Genomic DNA, 22803 nt, shown 5'->3' with positions numbered 1-22803 from the left:
AATTGGTGTATTGAATATATTTTTAAAGAAGTCTCTTCTGATCACAAAGCCTGCATTTATTTGATCCAAAGTACAGCAAAAACAGTAACATTTTGAAATATTTTTACAATTTAAAATAACTGCTTTCTATTTGAATATATTTTAAAATGTAATTTATTCCTGTGATCTCAAAGCTACATTTTTAGCATCATTACGCCAGTCTATAGGTGTCACATGATCCTTCAGAAGTCATTCTAATATTCTGATTTGCTGTTAAAAAAAACATTTATTATGTTGAAAACAGTTGAGTAGATTTTTTTCAGGTTTCTTTGATAGAAAGTTCAGAAGAACAGCATTTATCTGAAATAGAAATCTTTTGTAATATTATAAATGTCTTTATCGTACTTTTAAGATCAATTTAAAGGATCCTTGCTAAATAAAAGTATTAATTTATATAATCCCCCCACCCCCCCCATACAAAAATACTGACTCCAAGCTTTTGAATGGTATAGTCATAGTGTATAATGTTACAAAAGCTTATTTCAGATAAATGCTGATCTTTCTATTCATCAAAGAATCCTGAAAAATGATAATAAAAAAATGTTTCTTGAACAGCAATCAGCATATCAGAATGATTTCTGAAGGATCATGTGACTGGAGTAATGATGCTGAAAATTCAGCTTTGATCACAGGAATAAATTACATTTTGAAATATATTCAAATAGAAAGCAGTTATTTTAACTTGTACAAATATTTCGCAATATTACTACTTTTGCTGTATTTTGGATAAAAAAAAACGCAGGGGGCATTGCTGAGCAGAAGATAATTCTTTAACAAACATTACAAATCTTACTGTTCAAAAACTTTTGACTGATAATGTATATTAAAATCCATTCAAATTAATTAAACACTTTTAAATAGACTGCAGCAATAATATTTTGTCACACATTGTTTTGTGATTCTCAATTTATCCAGAATCGTGCAGCTCTCTCATAGTAACTGGTCAAGTCACGTGCTGATGAGAACACAGCGCTGCTCTTTTAACCCTGCTACTGATTGTGGAAGTTTATTTGAATGGGAAGGAAATGCAACAATGTGACCTAGATGACTTTGTTTCGTGTTGGAAATTTGGTTTTCAAAATGTTTCACTCACAGCTGACTTGTGGTTTGCAGAGTATGGCAAGCCGAACTTTACGGGAGAGTCTGACTGCACGTATTACTTTGACTGGCAGACTGCGTACGCATGTGTGAAGGAGAAGGAAGATCTGCTGTGTCAAGTCACAGACCACAAGAAGAAGCGTTATGATCTGTCGCCTCTTACGCGCTACCCAGGTAGAGATGAGCAGAATGACTTGTGTTCTGGGAAGTGGAGGCAAAGATTGATCATGAAAACTTTTTTTCTTATTATTATTTTCATGATTTATTTTTAGTTATTTAATGACAAGTAAATAAATACACTATGAAGTTTAGGGTCGATTTTTGAATGTTTATTAAGAGAAGTCTCTTATGCTCACCAAGGCTGTATTTATTAGATAAAAAAAAATTTAATACTGTGAAATTACAATTTAAAAATGAAAACTTGTCTATTTGAATGTTTTTTTAAACGTAATTTGAAGGCAGTTGTTCTGCTTAATTTTTTTGTGAAAAATTTTTTTCCCCCCAGAGTTTTTTGAAGGATAGAGAGTTCAAAGAACAGTATTTATTTGTAATATAATTTGTATGATTACCATTATACATATCTTATTACATATCTAGTTATTACAGTCACTTTTGATCCATTTAAATCATCCTAGCTGAATAAACATGGTAATTAAATTTTTTTTAAATAATCTTGCCGACTAATCTATGCCTATTTATTTATTTATTTATTTATTTATTTTTACTTCACCATTCCAAACAATTGCCTAATTTCTAAAAGAAAAGTTCGCCTAAAAAAAAGAAAGAAAATTTCTGTGGAACCCTCCAAAAATATTCATTCAGCTTATAGAAAAAAAACGCGCTATAAAAATACTTAGCACTTTGTGTGAGGACCAGACTGAAATTAGTAACATTAAAAGGCCAAACCAAAAAATGTAGTAAGTGGAAAATCTCGTTTGAATATAAAAAAAATTGCAGGCTGGATTAAAGGATAAATCATTAGCATTTGATGGGCCATAAAATATTATCTCAGGCTCGTACTTTGAAACCTGTTTTCTAAAATATGAAAGTTTCTGTAAACTTTTCAAACAGTAATTGTACCAGCACCTCATGTTGCTTATTGTAAATGTTTTTCTCTCAGAATCCGAGGGATCTCAAAACTGGGAGGCTGTGGGCGCCAAGGCAGCAGAGTCTGATAAGAAACGTTTTTACATCAATGTTTGTCATAAAATCATCCAAGAGGGGGAGGCCAGATCTTGCCCCGAGGATGCAGCAATATGTGCAGTAGGTCAGTGCACCATTAGAGATTATTTCCTCTATATATATATATATATATATATATATATAAATATAAAAACTTTTTTCAGTTTTGTCTTACTCGGGACGTTTCATTCTCTCCCAAATTTTCTTCTCTTAGGAAATGGGAAAGCTGATCAATGTTTGTCATAAAATCATCCAAGACGAGGAGACCAGATCTTGCCCTGAGGACGCAGCAATATGTGCAGTAGGTCAGTGCACCATTAGAGATTATATCCTAGATATAAATGAAACCTTTTTTCTGTTCCATCTTACTCAGGACATTTCATTCGAACCCAAATTGTCTTCTCTTAGGCACTGGGAAAACTATGAACTTGGGCAAATTCCTGATTTCTCCGCAAAAGGCAGCAGAGGGGGATGACATCAGACTCATTTACACTAATGGAGACAAATGCGGGGAGAACATGAGAGTGAAAACCATCATCACTCTGAAGTGTAAGCCTGGGGATGTTGAGAGCGCTCCAGTCCTGAGGAGCATGTCCAGTGATGGCTGCATCTATGAGTTTGAGTGGTTCACCGCTTCAGCCTGCGTCCTGTCTAAAACAGAAGGCGACGAATGCAAGGTGGACAACCCACAAGCAGGTACAGGACATTGGTATTTTAGTTTCTTCATGTACTATTATGTATTTGTTGATGTATTTGTATATTTTCAGTTTTCATGGTATGTTAATATATAGAATTTTTATATTTTCAGTTTTCATTTAAATTTTAGTTTATCTTAGTAATTATGTGATTTTTTTTCAGTTTTAGTAATTTTAGGACTTTGACAAACTTATTTAAGATATTTCTCATTTTTGTGAAGTTTGTTTTTATTTCAGTTACTGGAAATTCTTTTTCATACTTTTAATTTGAGTAAACTACACTGGTACAACAAAGTTACTGTATCTGTTGTGTGTCATAATTCTGTATAATCTGCATCTTCTCACCTACCAGATTATTCCTTCATGTGAATATTTGTCTATGCAAAAACACATATATTGTGGCCATTTACTTTTAGTTTGTTTTAGTTTTTAATTTAACTAAACTACACTAAATTAAAAATTTTATTTTATTTTATTTTACAAAAATGGTTTCTGATCTGTAGGCTTACATACATATATATATGTATATGTATATGAAGTATTGAGATGAAATTTTGTTATTGACCAAATACTTATTTTCCACCATAATTTGCAAATAAATTCTTTAAAAATCCTACAATGTGATTTTCTGGATTTTTTTTCTAATTTTGTCTCTCATAGTTGAGGTATACCTATGATGAAAATTACAGGCCTCTCTCATCTTTTTAAGTGGGAGAACTTGCACAATTGGTGGCTGACTAAATACTTTTTTTCCCCACTGTATATAGAATTTTTATATTTTCAGTTTTCATTTAAATTTTAGTTTATCTTAGTAATTATGTGATTTTTTCAGTTTTAGTAATTTTAGGACTTTGACAAACTTATTTAAGATATTTCTCATATTTGTGAAGTTTGTTTTTATTTCAGTTACTGGAAATTCTTTTTCATACTTTTAATTTGAGTAAACTACACTGGTACAACAAAGTTACTGTATCTGTTGTGTGTCATAATTCTGTATAATCTGCATCTTCTCTCCTACCAGATTATTCCTTCATGTGAATATTTGTCTATGCAAAAACACATATATTGTGGCCATTTACTTTTAGTTTGTTTTAGTTTTTAATTTAACTAAACTACACTAAATTTAAATTATTTTATTTAATTTTATTTTACAAAAATGGTTTCTGATCTGTAGGCTTACATACATATATATATGTATATGTATATGTATATATATATATACTGTATAATAATATCTAATTATTTGTATTGTAAAACTGTTTCATTTTAGGCAGGTTATTATGTTTGTTTGCCTTTTATTGGGCTGTTTTTAAATGTGCTTCTTTTTCTTTGCAGGAATTTCGTTTGACTTGTCCCCGCTTCAGAAACCTAGTGGAGGTTATTATAACATGTCCGTTGACAAGTATGACTACTTCGTCAATGTGTGTGGCAATGTGAAGGTCGCACAGTGTCCAGAAACAGCAGGGGCCTGTCAAGTTGACCAGAGGTAAGTTCGCTTTTGTGTGATGCGACACGTTTATATTGTCTTCTCTGTAAGTGTGATATAAAGCAATGGAATCGTAACATATTTGATGTTTAACATGCAGCTGTGACGTGCATGATTTTTGACCCAATAAGTTTTCACTGTTGGCGGAGCTAACGATTTTTGTTCTGTCTCTGCAGTGGCACAAGCTCTTGGAATCTCGGCGAGTTTAACTCCAGGCTTTCCTACTATGATGGCATGATACAGTTGACCTACAGAAACGGCTCTCAGTACAACGACAAGCAGCACACGCAGCGTTCCACACACATCTCCTTCCTCTGTGACAGAGAGGCTGGTCCAGGAAAACCTGAGTTTCAGGTATCGCACCTGCTTCTTTGTTCTGTTTGTGCAGTTAACACACAAAAATATTTTTAGCATGTACTCAAGTAATGCTACCCTTAGCATGAAGGGCTTGTGTGTTAAGCATTAAGCTTTGCATTGGACACGCCTTCTTATTCCTATAAAGCTTTTATTTTGTCTGCAAGCCAAAAATGTCCTTTATTTATGACCATTTTTCTCCAGAAAGAAGATGAGTACACTTATAACTTCAAATGGTACACTTCCTACGCCTGTCCTGAGAGACCACATGAGTGTGTTGTAACAGACCCCAAAACACTGCAGCAGTACGACCTGTCCAGGTTAGCTTGCCTTTCTCAAGACTCATGTGCCCTAGAAATATTTGTCCTGTTAAATATTAAATGTATAGTGTGTTTGGTGCCACTAGAGCTGCATAAATAACACACTAATCCTTTAGTTTACTAAATACTTCCTCCATCTGCCATTGATTTGGTAAACAAGTAGTCCCATCCCAAACTCATGTCATCGGTTGAGCCAGTGTTGCTGTTCGGGATGGCTAAACGAATAGTGCCATTTATTTTTTTTATTTGTGGGTGAAGCAACCTTTGAATGGCTTGTATTTGTCTCTGTATATTAAATATAGGAGATATAAGAAATAAGGAGAGAAATAAGAGTCAATATTTTAAGATAAAAATATATATTTTTATATAGAAATGTCCTAATTGATGTAAATTGAAATATTTCAATGTTTAGCAAAAATAATGCTTTTATTGTAGCGTTAGGTTAAAATGTTGACTTTGATCATTCAGGGTGCTTTTTTGTAAATTTGGTTTATTTTGTACTGAGAATTTATTATTTTCAAATGTATTATTAAGTTTAGGTAACTATTTTTTTCCCCATGAAAAAATGTTATATAAAAAAAGTTTTATATAAAAAAAAGTTCAACATGGCTTACTCTAACTGATTTTTTTATTTTATTTAATTAATTAATTTTTAACCCAATCTCACTTTTTGGATGTAGCCTTCTCTGTCATAGTGGAGACATTTGATACTAGATATGGACATTTGGATACTAGATATGATTATTAGATATAAATGCACTGTTAATCCTGATAATTTCTCAGGTAGTGTTATCACTCCATTATGCGTGTTTGACAGCATCCGAACAAGTGCTAGTATCAAAAAGCTAGACAATGTTAACAGCAATGACTCTCCAGTAAATCTCTTGTTTCCTTCCTCTCTGCAGTTTGGCAGTATCTAATGGCGGTAGGAACTGGCAGGCCATGCAAACCTCTGACCCCAGCGGCCCGAGGAAATACTACATCAATATATGCCAGCCACTTAAAGCCGTGCCTGGCTGTGACAGGAAAGCTTCTGTCTGTGAGGTGAAATTTGAGGCTGACAAGGTTAGTTTGCTGGCTGTGAACACTGGAATGACATGATGAAATACAAAAAACTGCACCACTGACAGCAAATGTATGTGTACATGTTACTCGAGCAGGAAGGCCTGTCTGAGAAGGTAGAGATCAGCAACTTGGGTATTGCTAAGAAGGGGCCGGTGATCGAAGAAGAGAACCAACTAATGTTGGTGTACACTAATGGCTCAGTGTGTGAAGCAGATGGAGTTATGACCACTTACACAACTCGTATCCACTTCGTCTGCTCATCTGGGACAGCAGTGAGTCATTCCTGACCTTTCTCTCTTATTTTAATTGTTGCTATAAGGCTTATTTGTAAAATAATTTATTTTATAAAAAATATTTTTATAAATCCGTGACAATGTGAACAATATGAGAACAGTATTTTTTTTTGGTCTTTTTTCTTTAGCCATCTGGTCCTCGCTTTTTGATGAACCAGAACTGCACCGTTGACTTTGTTTGGGACACAGAAGCAGCCTGCGCCATCTCAACCGTTGAGGACACCAATCAGGTCAACCTTAATGTTCGCACAAAATCAATGACTTTGACAGAATCGAGAAGATTTTCTTATTTCTCTTGTCATTTATCTACAGACCTGCTCAGTGAAAGATCCCAACACTGGCTTTGAGTTCAACCTGAAACCACTGGCTTCAGAAAACGGATACCACGTCAATGCTCATGGGAAAGACTTTGTCGTAAGAAGCACTTTAAAATCTTTCAAATGCTCTTGAGTAGGGGATGGATCGATACAGAAGTTGATTTCAGTATGATGTCAGCTTCCGGTACATCAGTATCCATACTTAAACAGAGACCCAATAATAAATGGCCGTGGATGACTGATGAAATGAAACTGGGACTCTCAGTAGATTCAGTAACTCATTGTCAGTAATTCTTTCCTCCTTTCTTTCTTTATTTATTCAGTCACTGCTTTTCAAACATTTGGGGTCAGTACTTTTGAAAGAAATTAATACTTCTTTTTTTTATCCACAAAGGATGCATTCAATTGATGGATTACAATGAAAGTAAAAACAGTTTTAATGTTACTAAAAATTTTGTTTCAAATAATAAATTTTTATTCATCAAAAAATCATGAAAAATTAGTTTCCACAACCCCTCGGTCCACAACAAATAATTTCAATTAACAGTATTTAGAAAAGAACAAGAATTAAAAATATAAGAAGCTATAGCTAAACGACAAGCCAAAACAAATTCATTTAGGCTAAAACGAAACTGAAACCAACGTTGCGTCTCATTCGACACAAAATTAAATGTTTCCATATATTCGCGACGTATTTGAATGTATAATACATACAAAATATTTATTATGTAGCCTCCTTCACTCGCGTTCCAATATCCACTTAAAACAACATGGTTTGCATAACATCACGGCGGTACGGTGATAGCGCTTAACGGCACAGATTTTACTACATATTTGAACGGAGCAGTGTGTTTTTTTTTTCGGTATGTTTGACTGACTATTTTATTATGATAATGAACAGGCTGCTTCTACTAAATACTGAGCAAAGGGTCTAAATACTTGTGATCCATGTGATATTTCAGTTTTTCTTTTTTAATAAATCTGCAAAAATGCCAACAATTCTGTGTTTTTCTGTCAATATGGGGTGCTGTGTGTATATTAATGAGGGGAAAAAAATTAACTTAAATGATTTTAGCAAATGGCTGCAATATAACAAAGAGTGAAAAATTTAAGGGGGTCTGAATACTTTCCGTACCCACTGTATATAGCTATAGGCCTATAGCCTAGCTTTATGATGTTTTTCTCCGCTCGCAGAAGCGCTGCAGGTGCGTGATGTGATATGATGGTCACGTGAATCCTCATGTTCTGTTGTTTGCTGCTTTTTGCGCATGTAGCCTAAAATTAATCCCCGGGAAACAAATGTTAGTATTTTTTTAACCGGTCACAGACATGTATCCTTTCGAATTTAATTAAATTCGAATTTAAAATAATCTTGTTAATTTTAACAACAAAACGGTTAATAATCGGTTAACGAACGTCGGTTGTCGGTTAGGAAAAATAACCGAAATGAACATCCCTAATTCCTTTTTATTGTACATTTACTCTGTCGTGTACACTACTATTCATATGTTTGGGGTCTGTAAGATTTCATGTTTTTGAAATAAGTCTCTTATGTTCACCACGGCTGCATTAATTTGATTAAAAACAAAGTAAATAGAATAATATTGTGAAATATTATTACAATAATTACAAAATGACTTCCCTATTTTTATATATTTTAAAGTTTAATTTATTCCTGTGATGACAAAGCTGAATTTTCAGCATCATTACTCCAGTCTTCAGTGTCACATGATCCTTCAGAAATCATTCTAATATGCTGATTTGCTGCTCAATTTCTTATTTCTTATAGTTACATACATTTCTTATTGTTGTCCATGTTAAAAACAGTTTTGCTGCTTAATATTTTTGTGGAAACCGATTTATATATATATTAATAATTGTATTTTTTTCAGGATTCAAAAGAGCAAGCAATTATTTGAAATGGACATCTTTTGTAATGTGTATTTATTGTCACCTTTGATCAATTTATATTAATTTCTTTAAAAAATAATAATAATTCTTACTGACCCCAGATTTTTTAATGGTAGTGTATGTAGTATTGTATTTCATTGTACCTTACATGATCATGTTAGGGTGATAGAAAGGTGACAAAACTAGCATAGCTTTGCAGGAAATGAATTGCCAGGGACAGCGGTCCAACATATGGTTTAGGATCATAATGCATAATCTTTGAATGCCAAGACTGTCCAATCGGAATCAAGTATTCTAGAGTCTTGCATAAAGTTGACATTGTTCCGCCCTGGACTGAATCCATTTTTTACCCTGTTTCCCATCTGTACTGTAGGTACCGAAGACACCTTCATCATAAATTTTGTGTGTGATCAGAAGGCCAACCCACCTTCTCTGAGGCTTATACAGGAAGAGCTGGGCACAACTACACACGTAACCCACGATGTGTTCTTCGAGCTTTCCACTGCGCTAGCCTGTGAACCTGCTCCTGTGGATTGCCAAGTCATGGGTAAGCTTTCCTGTGCACAAAAACATGCTTTTAATGCTGAAGGGTGTCATTTTCTGCACCATTACTATCACCATTTTGTTACCAAACTCAAGCTGTCTTGCATTTCCAGATATACAAGGTAGAGAGTATGACTTGAGTGACCTCAGTCTGGATGACGAGTATTACGTTCCTCTGGACACCTCAGATCAGGCCCGCTTTCAAAAGTTTTACATCAGTGTGTGTAAACCGCTGCCTCGTGTCCAGGGCTGCCCTGGTAAGTGTCTCTGGAACGATATTCACAGACTCTTTTGAAATGTCTTCCTGTTTTTAGCCTGGTACTTTGAGATTAATTTTCTGTTTGTAACACCAACCAAGAGCTGGAGCAGTAGTGCTGGTCTGAATGGCCGCACAGTAAACTAATATGTTGTTGGCAGCTGGAGCAATTGGGGCATGTGGCCAGCTGAAAGGCAGAGGTGTAAATCTGGGATACGTGCAGTCCAGCCTGCAGGCAGCAGCAGATGGCTCCATCAGTATTGTTTATCTGAATGGGGACAAGTGCGGTTTAGGACGTTACTCCACACGAATCATCTTCCAGTGTGATGACAGTCCTGTAAGCAAGTGCATAGTTTCTCTCTTAAGTGCAAATAAATTTTTATCCATGGCACTTTCCACAAATATAGAGCAAATTGGTGTCATGACTGGATATGTACATATAAACTATAATCTATCTTAAGATTCATAGTGTGATAGCAATGTCTATAAATGTTTATAGTTAAATTATATTTAAAAAAAACTAAAATGAATCATTATTTAGCTGCACAGGATTTATGTAACCTTGTTGCTGCAAGTAAAAAAAGTAATCTTTTTCAAGTAACTTGAAACCAATATTTGGAGAAAAAATAAATAAATTAAGCACCACAACTCTATTCAACATTTATATTAAGAAGAAATAAGTTTCTTTCACTCCAGTCCATCAATTAACATATTGTGAAGTGAAAAGCTGCATGTTTGTTATAAACAAATCCATCATAATTATTTTTCACTTCAAACCATTTCTTATGGCTAAAATACAAATCCTCTATCCATAATATTGCTTTCTCCAGTGACAAAGTCGTCTTGTCTGAATCAGAGGAGAAATATGCACAGATCAAGCACAGTTTATAAGTTAAAACCATTCTAAACAAGTATGTTGTTGGATTCCTCACTAGAGGAAGCATTATTATGGACTCATATTTTGGCCAATAGCGACGTTTAAAATCAAAATGCCTTGATTGGTTTATTGCAAACATGCAGCTTTTAGTTTCACAAGACGTTAATTAATGGACTGGAGTGGTGTGGATTATTGTGATGTTTTTATCAGCTGTTTGGACTCTCATTCTGACGGCACCATTCACTACAGAGGATCCATAGGAGAGCAAGTGATGTAATGCTTAATTTTTCCAATTATGTTCCGATGAAGAAACAAACTCATCTACATCTTGGATGGCCTGAGGGTGAGTCAATGCTCAGCAGATTTTCATTTTTGGGTGAACTATTCCTTTAACCGTTTCCATGCTCCTTTGCAGGCTTAGCCAATCAAAACATCACATTTGATGATGGGATTATAATGATCAACTACACGAATGGGGAAAAGTGCCACAAGATTTACGAGCGATCCACGGCTATTCTCTTCTCCTGCGACCACAGCAAGAATCCTGTGAGTTCCTTTCAGCCAATGAATGAGTTTATTAAGAAGTTAAATAAATTTTCTGAATGTTTTCCTTTGTTCATCAGGGTAAGCCGGTGTTCATAAAGGAGTCTGCAGACTGCACATATCTGTTTGAATGGCACACAGCTTTGGCCTGTCCTTCCTTCAAAACCACAACCTGCTCCTACAAGTGAGAGGAACCTTTATGCTTATGCATTTGCTCCCAACACATGATATAACTGTTTAAATGACCTATAACCTCCTCTCTGTCTGGCAGTGATGGCAGTGGCCACTCCTACGATCTATCCTCGCTGGCACTGCACAAATCCAATTGGATTGTTGTGCCAGAAGCGACCAATCAGAAGCAGCGTTACTATATCAATGTGTGCAAGTCTCTGGTGCCTCAGACCGGTGAGTTGTAGCAGCACAGCTAGAGCATATTGACCAGTCAGCATAGGATTTATAACTGGTGTTTGTTTCAGGTTTGTGGAGCTGCCCGTCTAGCGCTGCGGCCTGTCTGAAGGATGGAGATAAGTATGTGAATCTGGGGGAAGCAGAGGCGGGTCCACAGTGGGATAATAACATCCTGATTCTGAAGTACACCAACGGACAAGCCTGTCCTGATGGCAAGAGAAACCGGACCACCATTATTCATTTCAGATGCGAACCAGACAAAGTGGTCTGTGGTTATTTATCCTTTTCTCTATAGACTCAAACTTGCATGTTCTGAAGTAAACATAATTACTATAGACTAACTACTGTTTAATTATTTTTTTTTATAACTAATATTTTTATGAATATTTTAATAAACACACACTACCGTGGGGTTAGTTCGAATTGTTTAGTTTTTTTAAAGAAATACTTTTATTCAGCAAGAATGCATTAAATTAATCCAAAGTGACAGTGAAGACTTTTATAATGTTATAAAAGATTTCTATTTCAAATAAATGCTATTCTTTTAAACTTTCTATTCATCAAACGATCCTGAAAAAAATGTATCACAGTTTCCACAAAAATATTAAGCAGCACAACTGTTTTAAACATTGATAATAATAAGAAATGTTTCTTGAGCTGCAAATCAGCATGTTAGAATGATTTCTGAAGGATCATGTGACACTGAAGACTGGAGTAATGATGCTGAAAATTCAGCTTTTCTATCACAGAAATAAATTAAATTTTAAATTATATTAAAATAAAAAACAGTGTAATGCAGCCTTGGTGACCATAAGAGACTTTTCAAAAACAATTTTTAAAAAATCGTATCGACCTAAAGTTATAATAAATATGCAAATATTATTATATAATAAGTATAAAACTATTATACAGTGATCATAATGCCATCCTCTCCTTGTCTGTCTCTCTGGCTTTCTGTCTGTCTCTCTGCAGGACTCTGAACCTACTCTGATCACGACTCTGGACAACTGTGTCTATAGCTTTGTGTGGTTCACTGCTGCAGCCTGTCCTCTCAACAGCACAGAACACGGAGACTGTAAAGTCACAAATCCAGCCACAGGTGAGTCACCCACATGAGCCTCACTCACGCTAAATACACAATTATTCCGAACCAGAACAACTGAATCATCTTATCCAAACACTTCCTGTCTGCTCATAACAGTGTCATGTAATTGCATACAAATAGCCCGAATAACGGCAAGAGTGTTTTCACACGCTCTAATTTTATGTTTGTTCCTAAATCAGTCTGAGATGTACTGTGCTTGTGCTTGGTTTCCACAGGTCATCTCTTTGACCTTAATGCCCTCAGTCGGACAGGTGGCTATACAGTCTATGATCCCTCAGCCCATAGGAAGATGTTCAGACTGAATGTATGTGGAGATGTAGCCAATGCTGGTTGTGCCCCTGGAACAGGTATATATTTCCTTTGTACCTTTCATTTAGTGTGTAAAATATATTTATATATATTTTATGTATATAATAATATTACATAACAGGGTCTATATCTATGTATCTGATATATATACTGTAATAAACTTAAATGAACTTTTAAAAATGTGTGTATATATGTATGTATATATAATGTAAATGTATTTAATTTTATATACAATATACAATCATTTTTTTCACTACATTTTGTCACTTTAGACACTTTTTTTATATATAGACACTATTTTCTGTGTATTTTTTATATATAAAAGTAGTTTTGTTTGTGCTTTTTTTTTGCATTATTCGTCATGTTTTAAGATTTAGGCCCTAAGCAAAAAAAAAAAAAAAAAAGACTTTGTACAGTAATGTTGAGATGTTTTTTGCTGCAGCCGTGTGCATCAAAGACACTCAGATGGCCATAAGTGGTGGGAAAACCACACGGCAGCTGGTGTATAAGGATCAGGTGGTGGAGCTCACCTATGAGGATGGAGACACGTGTGCCGCCAACCCTTCCCTCAAACACAAGAGCATCTTCAGCTTCGTCTGCAAGTCTGAGGGAGGAGGTACAGATGAACCCGTGCTGGTGTACTCGGATGACAACACTTGTACTCACTTTTTCTCCTGGCACACTCCTCTGGTTTGCGAACAACAGGTAACAGGAAGTCTTTAAGGTTTTCGATTCTCTAAACCTCGCTTCAGTTGAACCTGCAACAAATTCAGTGTCTCTTCTCTGCAGGTGAAGTGCTCTGTTTGGAACGGTACCAACCAGATTGACCTCAGTCCTCTGATCCATCTCACTGGTTACTACACAGCGATCAACGAGGATTTAGGCAGGGGCAAGTCTCCTGATTTCTACATCAACATCTGCCAGCCCCTCAACCCCATCCCAGGGGTCAACTGTCCTCCAGGGGCCGCTGTGTGCATGGATCCTGTTGATGGAGATCCAGTTGTGAGTAAATGCATCAGTACAATAGTGAACTCCACTTTCCTTGATCTACAGACCTAAAACGTACTACGAATGGTTTAACATTTGAAAAATTATAACAGCCATTAATTAGTATTGTAATTCTACTTTATTGAACTGTAAAATACTATTACTATTATTATTGTTATTTTCTTAAGTACTAATTTTTAACAGTAAAATATTAGTCATTTTTTATTTGTTTGATATTTATTTAGTACTACTTGTAGTAATAATTATAATAATCTATTATTATTGTAATTACTATTATTTTCTTAAATACATTTTTATTTTACAGTAATTTCTTATTTGAATATTTTACATAGTAATAATAAAAAATAATTAGTACTAGTAGAAGTATTTATTTTTCGGAAATATTATAGTATAATATGGCTGTTTATGTCAGAATTATTTTATTGCTATTTTTACAGTGAAGTATTATAGTATAATATTTCTTTTGTAATTTTTTTTAGTAGTAATTATAAAGATACCAATAATAATTCATATTTATATTCATAATTTTTGTTGTTTTTATTTTATAGTCATATTGATATATAATCACTTTTTTTTTTTTTTGGCCAAATCGTGCAATTGTGTAAAAATTTTTTTTATCACATTTTAAATCATAGGTTTTATCAGAAAAATCACAATTAGAATTTTTCCCAAAATTTTGCAGCCCAAGTATTAACTATGGAATTTAATAATATGTTATCGTTAACCAATATTGGAGGCTGTCTTAGACTACATGCACACCTGGTCACACTTGAAATAAAGAAATTACATACGGTCGTTTTTGCTTTTGTGACATTATTCATATTAGTTTGAGTTTATTTGTGCAAAATATTTTTACTAATCATACCATGGCACCGGGAGTTGATATTAAATGACATGTTTGAATCCAATTTTTCGGTTTTAAATTCAGTGTGGGCTTGTTTTTTTCTGTGCAGGACATCGGACGAATCACCTCCCCTCCTCGGTATAATATCAACACCAATGAGGTGGAGATCACCTTCAGCAGCACAACCGTCTGCCCTTCTGACCCCACCTCCAACTACTCCTCCAAGATCGTTTTCACCTGCCAGAAAGGGGCAGAGCTGGTAAGAGAGCAACCCAAAACGGTCATAAATGGTGTCGAGTGTATCCGAGGGATTGTTGGTTCAATAATTCTGTCAGTCATCTTTGTTGTACCTGAATGTGAGTGTTGGTTTTGCACAAACAGGGTTCTCCTCAGATGATCCGGGCTCAGGACTGTATGTATGTGTTTGAGTGGGCCACTCCTGTGGTTTGCCCGGAGACCATCACAGCGCACGGCTGCAGTCTGACCGTCTCCCAGCTGCGCTATACATTTGACCTCTCAGCTCTGTCAGGGACCGTTCAGGTAATGAAGAGAGAAAGACTTTTCCAAGACTGAACATTTGACATTTGTGCCATCAAAAGGTTGGGGGGTCTGTTAGATTGTTTAATGTTTCTGAAAGAAGTCTCTTATGCCAAGGCTGCATTTCAAAGAAGTCACCAAGGCACCGTTTGTTTGATCAAGCAAGAGTGCAGTAATATTGTTACAATTTAAAATATACCGTTTTGTATTTGAATTTATTTTGAAATGTAATTTATTCCCAGTGAGTGAAAGCTGATTTTTCAGCATCATTACTCCAGTCTCCAGTGTCACATGATCCTTCAGAAATCATTCTAATGTATCGATTTGCTTAAGAGACGTTTCCTGTTATCAGTGTTGAGACCAGTTGTGCTGCTTAATATTTTTATGGAAATCTGATATGTTTTATTTTAGATTTCTTTGATGACTACAAAAGAACAGCATTTATTTGATATAGAAATATTTTGTAACTTTATAAATGCCTTTACTGCTGCTTCATGAAGTTAATGCATCCTTCCTGAATAAAAATATTCATTTTAAAATTAATTAATTTTTAAAAATCCAGACCTCCAAACCTTTCAACGGTAGTGTGTGTATATATGCCAGAAATCTCCCTTTGTCAACTTACACACACATAGTAGCAAAGGGATGATTCTGGAGCTTAGTTTGTTGTGTTTTTTTAGGTTCCTGGAAGCTCTGGCTCTTTTAATATCAATGTGTGTGGGACTGTGGCGGGCACAGCATGTAAAGACAGCGCGGTATGTCTGATCTCAACGGCTTCTGCGGCTTCATACGGGAACAGCAAAATCATGAACATAGACTACAAGAGAGAAGAGCAGGCTGTGATCATGCAGTACAGTGGAGGAGACACCTGTCCTCAAGGTCAGACAAACAAACCACTCTGAATCACTCTATAAACCTATTGAACTGCCTACCTAGACTACATTTTAAGGCAGCATGGGCACACTTTTGACATATGGTCTTGTTCTAGAAGATAATAATTGTAAGATTTGGCAACATTGCATGCATGTGTTATAGGAAATGCAACATTACCATGCATTGCAGTCAACCAAGGTCAAGATCTAAGATGAAATCTGTTGATAGACTCTCGTTAAACTTTTCCCCGAAATGATTAAAATGTGTGTTTATTGTCTTTCAGTTACAGTTAAAAATGAAGTGTGCACTTTCCCCTTTAAGTTCCTGGACAAGTCTTATACTGAGTGCACAACTGAGGGCAGGACTGACGGCAGGACGTGGTGTGCCACTACAAGCGACTATAACAAAGATCACAAATGGGGCTTTTGCTCTGGCGGTATGAATCATTTATGACATAAAACTCATGAAATACATGTACTATTTTGGGATAGAGCAACTGGACAAGCTGTATTTATTTCATTTCATTAATCTGTTTTTTTTTAATGGTTGCAGTTCCTTATTAAGGAAAGAAATATAAACAGATGTGTTAAGTTAATGAATTCAATTTAAATAATTTAAGTAAAATGTAAATAACTATGTTTATAAAATGTATGATTTTTTTAAAATTTTAATAATTAAAAAATAATGTAATTAAGTAAATGCTAGTAATAACCTACTGAAATAATTAAATTAGGTTTAAATAAACCTAATGTAATTATTTCAGTTGGTTTATCAATTTGGCAGCACATAACGTGAACATTACTTAAATTGTCTGTGTTTTTTAAGATTTAAATAACAAATGTGTTTCTGTCTAGTTGAAAGTTGATTTTATGAGTACATCTGAATACAAGAATTTGTGTATCTTCAGAATTTGGATCTTGTGGGTTGCTTTGATACAGACAAAATTAGCTCTGGTGTAATGCTTCTTTAAAACAGGAACAAGTTCTTTTAAGAAAACTGAGTTTGTGTCATTGTCTTGTGACACTTATGATGGAGGTGGTGTGTATGGCTGTGCTTTTCTGTCTGGTTCTGACATTAAGTGGTTTAAGGTTTGTCATTTATTGTATGCATAGCCCTCCTTTAATGCTATTTACCAACTAAGCCAAGACTACTTTTTTTCCATCAATGAATATGCTTATAAAAGTAGTCATTTATTTTCTAACCCATATGTGATATTTAGTGTTTACATAGTAGTATAATGTTTAATTTGAGTTATTTTAATACTTCAACAAACTACATGGACATGAAATAGTATATATATTGATTTTATAAGTATATATGTGTATGTATATTTATGTGTGTGTGTGTGTGTGTGTGGTTGTACATACACATATGTAGTTTTTTTTTTTGGTGTTTGGCTTAGTGTTATGTTAGAATCATTATTATACTCATACCTTTTGTTCTTTAATATTTTGAATAGTTTTTAGCTTTATTTTTTTGGTTTTTCATTTAAATGTTAAGTTTTGAAATGTTGTTGTATGCATTTGTCATTTTTATTTAATTTCTTTATTTTTAAAATGTGTATAAGTAGTATTTATAAAGTTTTAGCTTTTAGCTTTGGATCTGTTTTTAGTTGTTTTAATACTACAATTGATTGCTTCTGTTGTCCTCATTTGTAAGTCGCTTTGGATAAAAGTGTCTGCTAAATGACTAAATAAATCAAATAAATAGAAACTTGATTTTAAAGCTGTTTATTTACAAATTCTGTCTTGTTTAATTCACAGCACTAAGAGAGAAACGGCAGTCGTCTATTTTGTTCTCGTGTGACAGAGCGGCGGGTCGTGGAAGTCCTCAGCTGATGAGCGAAACCCAAGGATGTTCTGCTACCTTCCAGTGGCGAACGAATGTGGTGTGCCCACCCAAAAAGATGGAGTGCAAGCTTGCAGGGCAACACCAGACCTACGACCTGCGCACGCTCTCATCTCTAACAGAACCATGGAAATTTAGCAACGGGGACGATTCGTGAGTTTCACAGCTGTTGTTCTGTTCAATTTCATTTGCCCCTGTCACGGGATGTAAATATACAGTATATCCTTGACACTAAAGGTCAATATCATTAGTATTAGAATTTTATTAGTAATTTTTTAGGCTGATATTAGAAAAACAATATCATGGCTTCTTTTCCCCTTTTCTTAAGTATTGATTACTCTTTTACAATTTTTATGTGAAAGAAAGCAGTTGTTACTATCATTGTTTTTTGTTTTATTGTAATCTTTTTTTAAAGCAGTAACAAAAAATTTTTACATTTTGCAAAATGCATTTTTGCACCTAACATTAACACTTTCCGCCAAAATAAATAATCTATCTAATAAAATAATAAAAATTATCCAATAAAATTAATTAAATGAGTAAATAAAAAGACATATCCTAAAACATATCTTGTTCTTTCATTCATTTGAATTAGTTTTTTTATGTATTTATCTTTAGTGGTCGATTATGATACAGTATCTGGAGAGCAGAGTTGTGATGGTGTGTCTAAAATAAAAATATATATTATAAAATCTAATTTCATAAGATTCGTAAGATGGACAAAATTCATTTTTACCATTTCTGTAGGCCATAACAGAGCAATAATTATCAACTATTTGTATCAGCCATAATTTCTATATATTTGTTTTTGTTCAAAAACATACATTTTTGGTACTAGTACTATTTGTACTCAAGTCTGTGGAATTTAGACCCATTGCATTTAATCAGTAAATGACACACTGGTGTAATATTGCACCTGCATCTATTCAGTGTTTATGAAATTCACAATTGTACTATTTGTTCTCACAGGTACTACTTCAATCTCTGCCAGGCCATTCATGGAGGCCAGCCAGGGTGTGCAGCAGATGCCGCCGTGTGTCGCAGACGTGCCAGCGGGAAGACAGAGACTCTGGGCCGTGTTCACACGCAGACCATGGAGTTAATCGGTAAGTATTTTAAACCTTCTCTGACGTGATTGCGGTTTTGTTGGTTTCTCATCAGTATGTGTCCTCACCAGATGGAAAGATCCTCGTCAATTATTCCATGGGTAACAAGGTGTGTGGAAACAATAAACCAGCAAAAACAATCTTGCAGCTGAAGTGTGGCAGCACAGTGGGCCATCCGAAATTATTCAAGTAAGTTAAGAATGACTTGGCATGAATAGGTTCTTAACTTGTGGTGTTTAGCATCTGGTTTAGCATCTGTTAGAGGTGTCATTTTTAACCAGCTTTCAGAGAACCAAAACATATGCACTACTGGTCGAAAGGTTAGAAATTAAGATTTAAAAAAAAAAATTGTTTTTGATCTCTATTGGTCACAAAGCTACATTTATAAATACAGTAAAAGCAGTGATATTGTGAAATATTATTACAATTTCAAATAACTGTTTTCTAGTTAATTATATTTTAAAATGTATTTTATTCCTGTGATGCAAAGCAGAATTTTCAGCATCATTCAGAGATCATTCTAATATGCTGATTTGCTGTTCAAGAAACATTTCTTATTATTATCAGTGTTGTTATCAAAACAGTTGTGCTGCTTAATATGTTTGTGGAAACCACTATCATTTATAATTTTGCAATTAAATGCATTAAATTGATGATAAATGACAGTAAAGATTTATAATGCCACAAAAGATTTAAAATATGTTCTTTGGAACTTTCAATTCATCAAAGAAAAACAATGTTTTTAACATTGATAATAAAAAGAGCTATTATTAGTAAATGAGCACCAAATCAGCATGTTAGAATGATTTGCGAAGGATCACGTGACACTGCCATCACCGGAATAAAAAAAAAAATATATATATATATAATTTTTTTTTGTTTTCCCCAGAGATGCTGGTCTGTATTTTTAATGTAATGTGAGTTAAATAAGATTCATATTTTTGTCTGTTTGTTTTAGGGAGGATAAAACAGCATGCGAGTACTGGGTGGAGTGGGAGACTCGATCTGCATGTGCTGTGAAGCAGGAGGAAGTGGAGATGATTAATGGAACCATCAAAGTACCCGAGACAGGAGCCATTTTCAACCTGGGAGTGCTTTATTATCAGTGAGTATCTCTGGCCATCAACTCTCATTCATTAACACAGAGCCTACAACTACACCACACCACATCTAGTAATGTGCATGAGATAAACAGTGTTTTATCTGTCCTCAGTTTCCACAATGCCACAGGAGACATCCGTTCCAATGGAGATCGCTATATCTACCACATCCAGCTGTCAGGCATCACCGACAGCTCCATTTCCAATTGTCTGGGTGCCAATATCTGTCAGGTCAAGATTAATGACAGTTACCGCAGAAAAATTGGCTCCTCCAGCAAAGCAAAGTATTATATAAAAGGTGAGAGAAATTCTATTAGTGACCATGTTGGGAATTACAATGTGTGACAGATGAAAGGCAAAGAGGGGTTTGTTTATTTATTTATAACAATACGCAAATGGAAACTATTGTTTAAACTTTTTTTTTTAAGATTTCCTTTGTTTGTTTATTTATTTATTTATATTTAATTAATTGATGTATTTATTTGTATTGTTAAATTCTGTTTATAACAACACACAAATGCCAGAAATATTTTTTTTAATAAATAAATGTTCTGTTTAAAATGTGTTGTTTGAAAAGATTGTGAAATTTGTTTTATTTTTTATTTACATTAAATAATTGACAAATTATTTTTGTAACCACACAAAAATTGTTAAATGTTTTGTTTGTATATATATTTTGTGTAATTTCTAAAATTATTTTTATACTTATTCAATATTTGAATATATATTAAATTAGGGTACAGTTAGCATATGTTGACCGTTTTTATTACTTTTTTTTTGTCAATTCAATTTAGTTATATTATTAGTTTAGGTTTGTATTTCAGTGATGTTGTAACACTTTTATGGCATAACCTGGTGTTGTATTTTGTCAGGTGGAAGTCTTGAGGTCTCGGTACCATCTGAATCTGTATGTGGACGAGACAAAACCAAAACTGTGTCCTCGACCATCCTGTTCCACTGCAGCCCTACGGCAGGAGAAGGTATCCCAGAATTCCTTCTGGAGACAGATGGCTGCCAGTATCTGTTTGTTTGGCACACCGCCACCGTTTGTGAATTTTTGTGAGTATAACCAAAGCCTAAACATACTTTTAGGCTTTAATTCAACAATTCTACAACATAGATTTGTTAGCCAAGTAAGTTTGAGTAGAGTACATTGATTTTCTCATAGTTCGTCCAGCTCCATGGACCCGCACAGCACTGATGGAGGGGAGGAGCATGCTGGATTGTCTGGGCGAAGTCAGGCTTTAGGGGCGGTGCTTAGCCTGCTGTTGGTTGTGCTCACAATCTGTTTGCTTGTTCTTCTGCTGCACAAACGAGACCGGAGGTAAAATGCAACTTACATTTATACGTGTGAATTTTATTTTTAAACTAATACAAAAGTTTGTGGCCAGTGCTTTTTTTTATGAAATGAATACTTTGGATGCATTAAGTTGTTCAAGGGTGACAGTAAAGACATTTATAATATTAGAAAGGATTTCTATTTCAAATAAATGTTGTTCTTTTGAACTTACTATTCATCAGAGAATCCCGAAAATTATTATGGTTTGCAACAAAATATTAAGCACTATTTTCAACATTGATAATAATAATTATGATTCTTGAGCACCAAATCAGCATATTGAAATGATTTCTGAAGGATCATGTGACACTGAAGACTGGAATAATGCCTGCTGAAAATTTAGCTTTGCCATCACAGGAATATATTACATTTTAAATTGAAATAGAAAACAGTTATTTTAAATTATAATAATATTTTATATATTTTTTTTTTATCAAATAAATGCACCATTGGTGAGCATAAGAGACTCAAAAATATTTAAAAATTCTTTCCGACCTACAGTGGGTACGAAAAGTATTCAGACCCCCTTAAATTTTTCACTTTGTTATATTGCAGCCATTTGCTAAAATCATTTAAGTTAATTTTTTTCCCTCATTAATGTACACACAGCACCCCATATTGACAGAAAAACACAGAATTGTTGACATTTTTGCAGATTTATTAAAAAAGAAAAACTGAAATATCACATGGTCCTAAGTATTCAGACCCTTTGCTCAGTATTTAGTAGAAGCACCCTTTTGATCTAATACAGCCATGAGTCTTTTTGGGAAAGATGCAACAAGTTTGTCTTATTTCTCACCATCTTGGAGTCCTTTAGGTGTTTTTTAGCAATCTCCATGCGGGCTTTCATGTGAAAAGCCCGCATGGCTGCAATATAACAAAGAGTGAAAAATTTAAGGGGGTCTGAATACTTTCCGTACCCACTGTATATTTTTTTAAAAACTACAAACTATTTATTATAAAAAATATAGGAATTCTACTCAAGCTGCTTTGAGTTGCACTGTAAAAACATTTTTTAAGCTGTAAATAAAACATTATTTTATTACTTTAAAATGTAATGTTTAGTTCAGTGCTAATTCATTTGCTATATTTATTATTTGTACAAATTTACCAGCAATTTCTGAATGAAAATTGTTTCTACACCAGTTTTTTAGTCAGTGTGCTTAATATGCATTTTCATATTTTTAGGCAACTTGTAATACAGAAAGTGTCAAGCTGCTGCAGGAAAAGAAATCCAGTATCCTACAAATACTCCAAGGTAATGTTTGACCTTTTTTGCCAGTTTACATTAAGTAAATGAATCAATCAGAATGAGTATAAATATAACTCTCTTTTTGTCTTTGTGTT

At 34.3% G+C, this 22803-nt stretch overlaps 1 protein-coding gene across 1 annotated transcript in view; it reads left to right on the top strand.

The window, feature by feature from the left end:
* The window catches only part of LOC107549675 (cation-independent mannose-6-phosphate receptor-like), a 31198-nt gene that overhangs the window by 7720 nt on the left and 675 nt on the right, over positions 1-22803 (top strand). The window contains 33 exon segments of the mRNA XM_016230850.1: positions 1153-1311; positions 2258-2404; positions 2728-3015; positions 4350-4500; positions 4677-4854; positions 5059-5174; positions 6080-6239; positions 6335-6511; positions 6661-6762; positions 6845-7015; positions 9031-9307; positions 9417-9560; positions 9721-9900; positions 10852-10982; positions 11060-11163; positions 11251-11384; positions 11456-11652; positions 12360-12486; positions 12708-12839; positions 13244-13506; positions 13591-13803; positions 14763-14912; positions 15035-15193; positions 15871-16069; positions 16347-16499; positions 17827-18064; positions 18881-19017; positions 19089-19206; positions 19976-20122; positions 20231-20415; positions 20990-21176; positions 21286-21441; positions 22645-22714. Coding sequence (XP_016086336.1) covers positions 1153-1311; positions 2258-2404; positions 2728-3015; positions 4350-4500; positions 4677-4854; positions 5059-5174; positions 6080-6239; positions 6335-6511; positions 6661-6762; positions 6845-7015; positions 9031-9307; positions 9417-9560; positions 9721-9900; positions 10852-10982; positions 11060-11163; positions 11251-11384; positions 11456-11652; positions 12360-12486; positions 12708-12839; positions 13244-13506; positions 13591-13803; positions 14763-14912; positions 15035-15193; positions 15871-16069; positions 16347-16499; positions 17827-18064; positions 18881-19017; positions 19089-19206; positions 19976-20122; positions 20231-20415; positions 20990-21176; positions 21286-21441; positions 22645-22714 — 5450 coding nt within the window.

The sequence above is a fragment of the Sinocyclocheilus grahami genome, unplaced genomic scaffold (genome assembly GCF_001515645.1).
Source record: "Sinocyclocheilus grahami isolate Dianchi unplaced genomic scaffold, SAMN03320097.WGS_v1.1 scaffold378.1, whole genome shotgun sequence".
Lineage (NCBI taxonomy): Eukaryota > Metazoa > Chordata > Actinopteri > Cypriniformes > Cyprinidae > Sinocyclocheilus > Sinocyclocheilus grahami.
The sequence above is the reverse complement of the archived record's forward strand: the minus strand, read 5'-3'. Positions and strand labels throughout refer to the sequence as shown.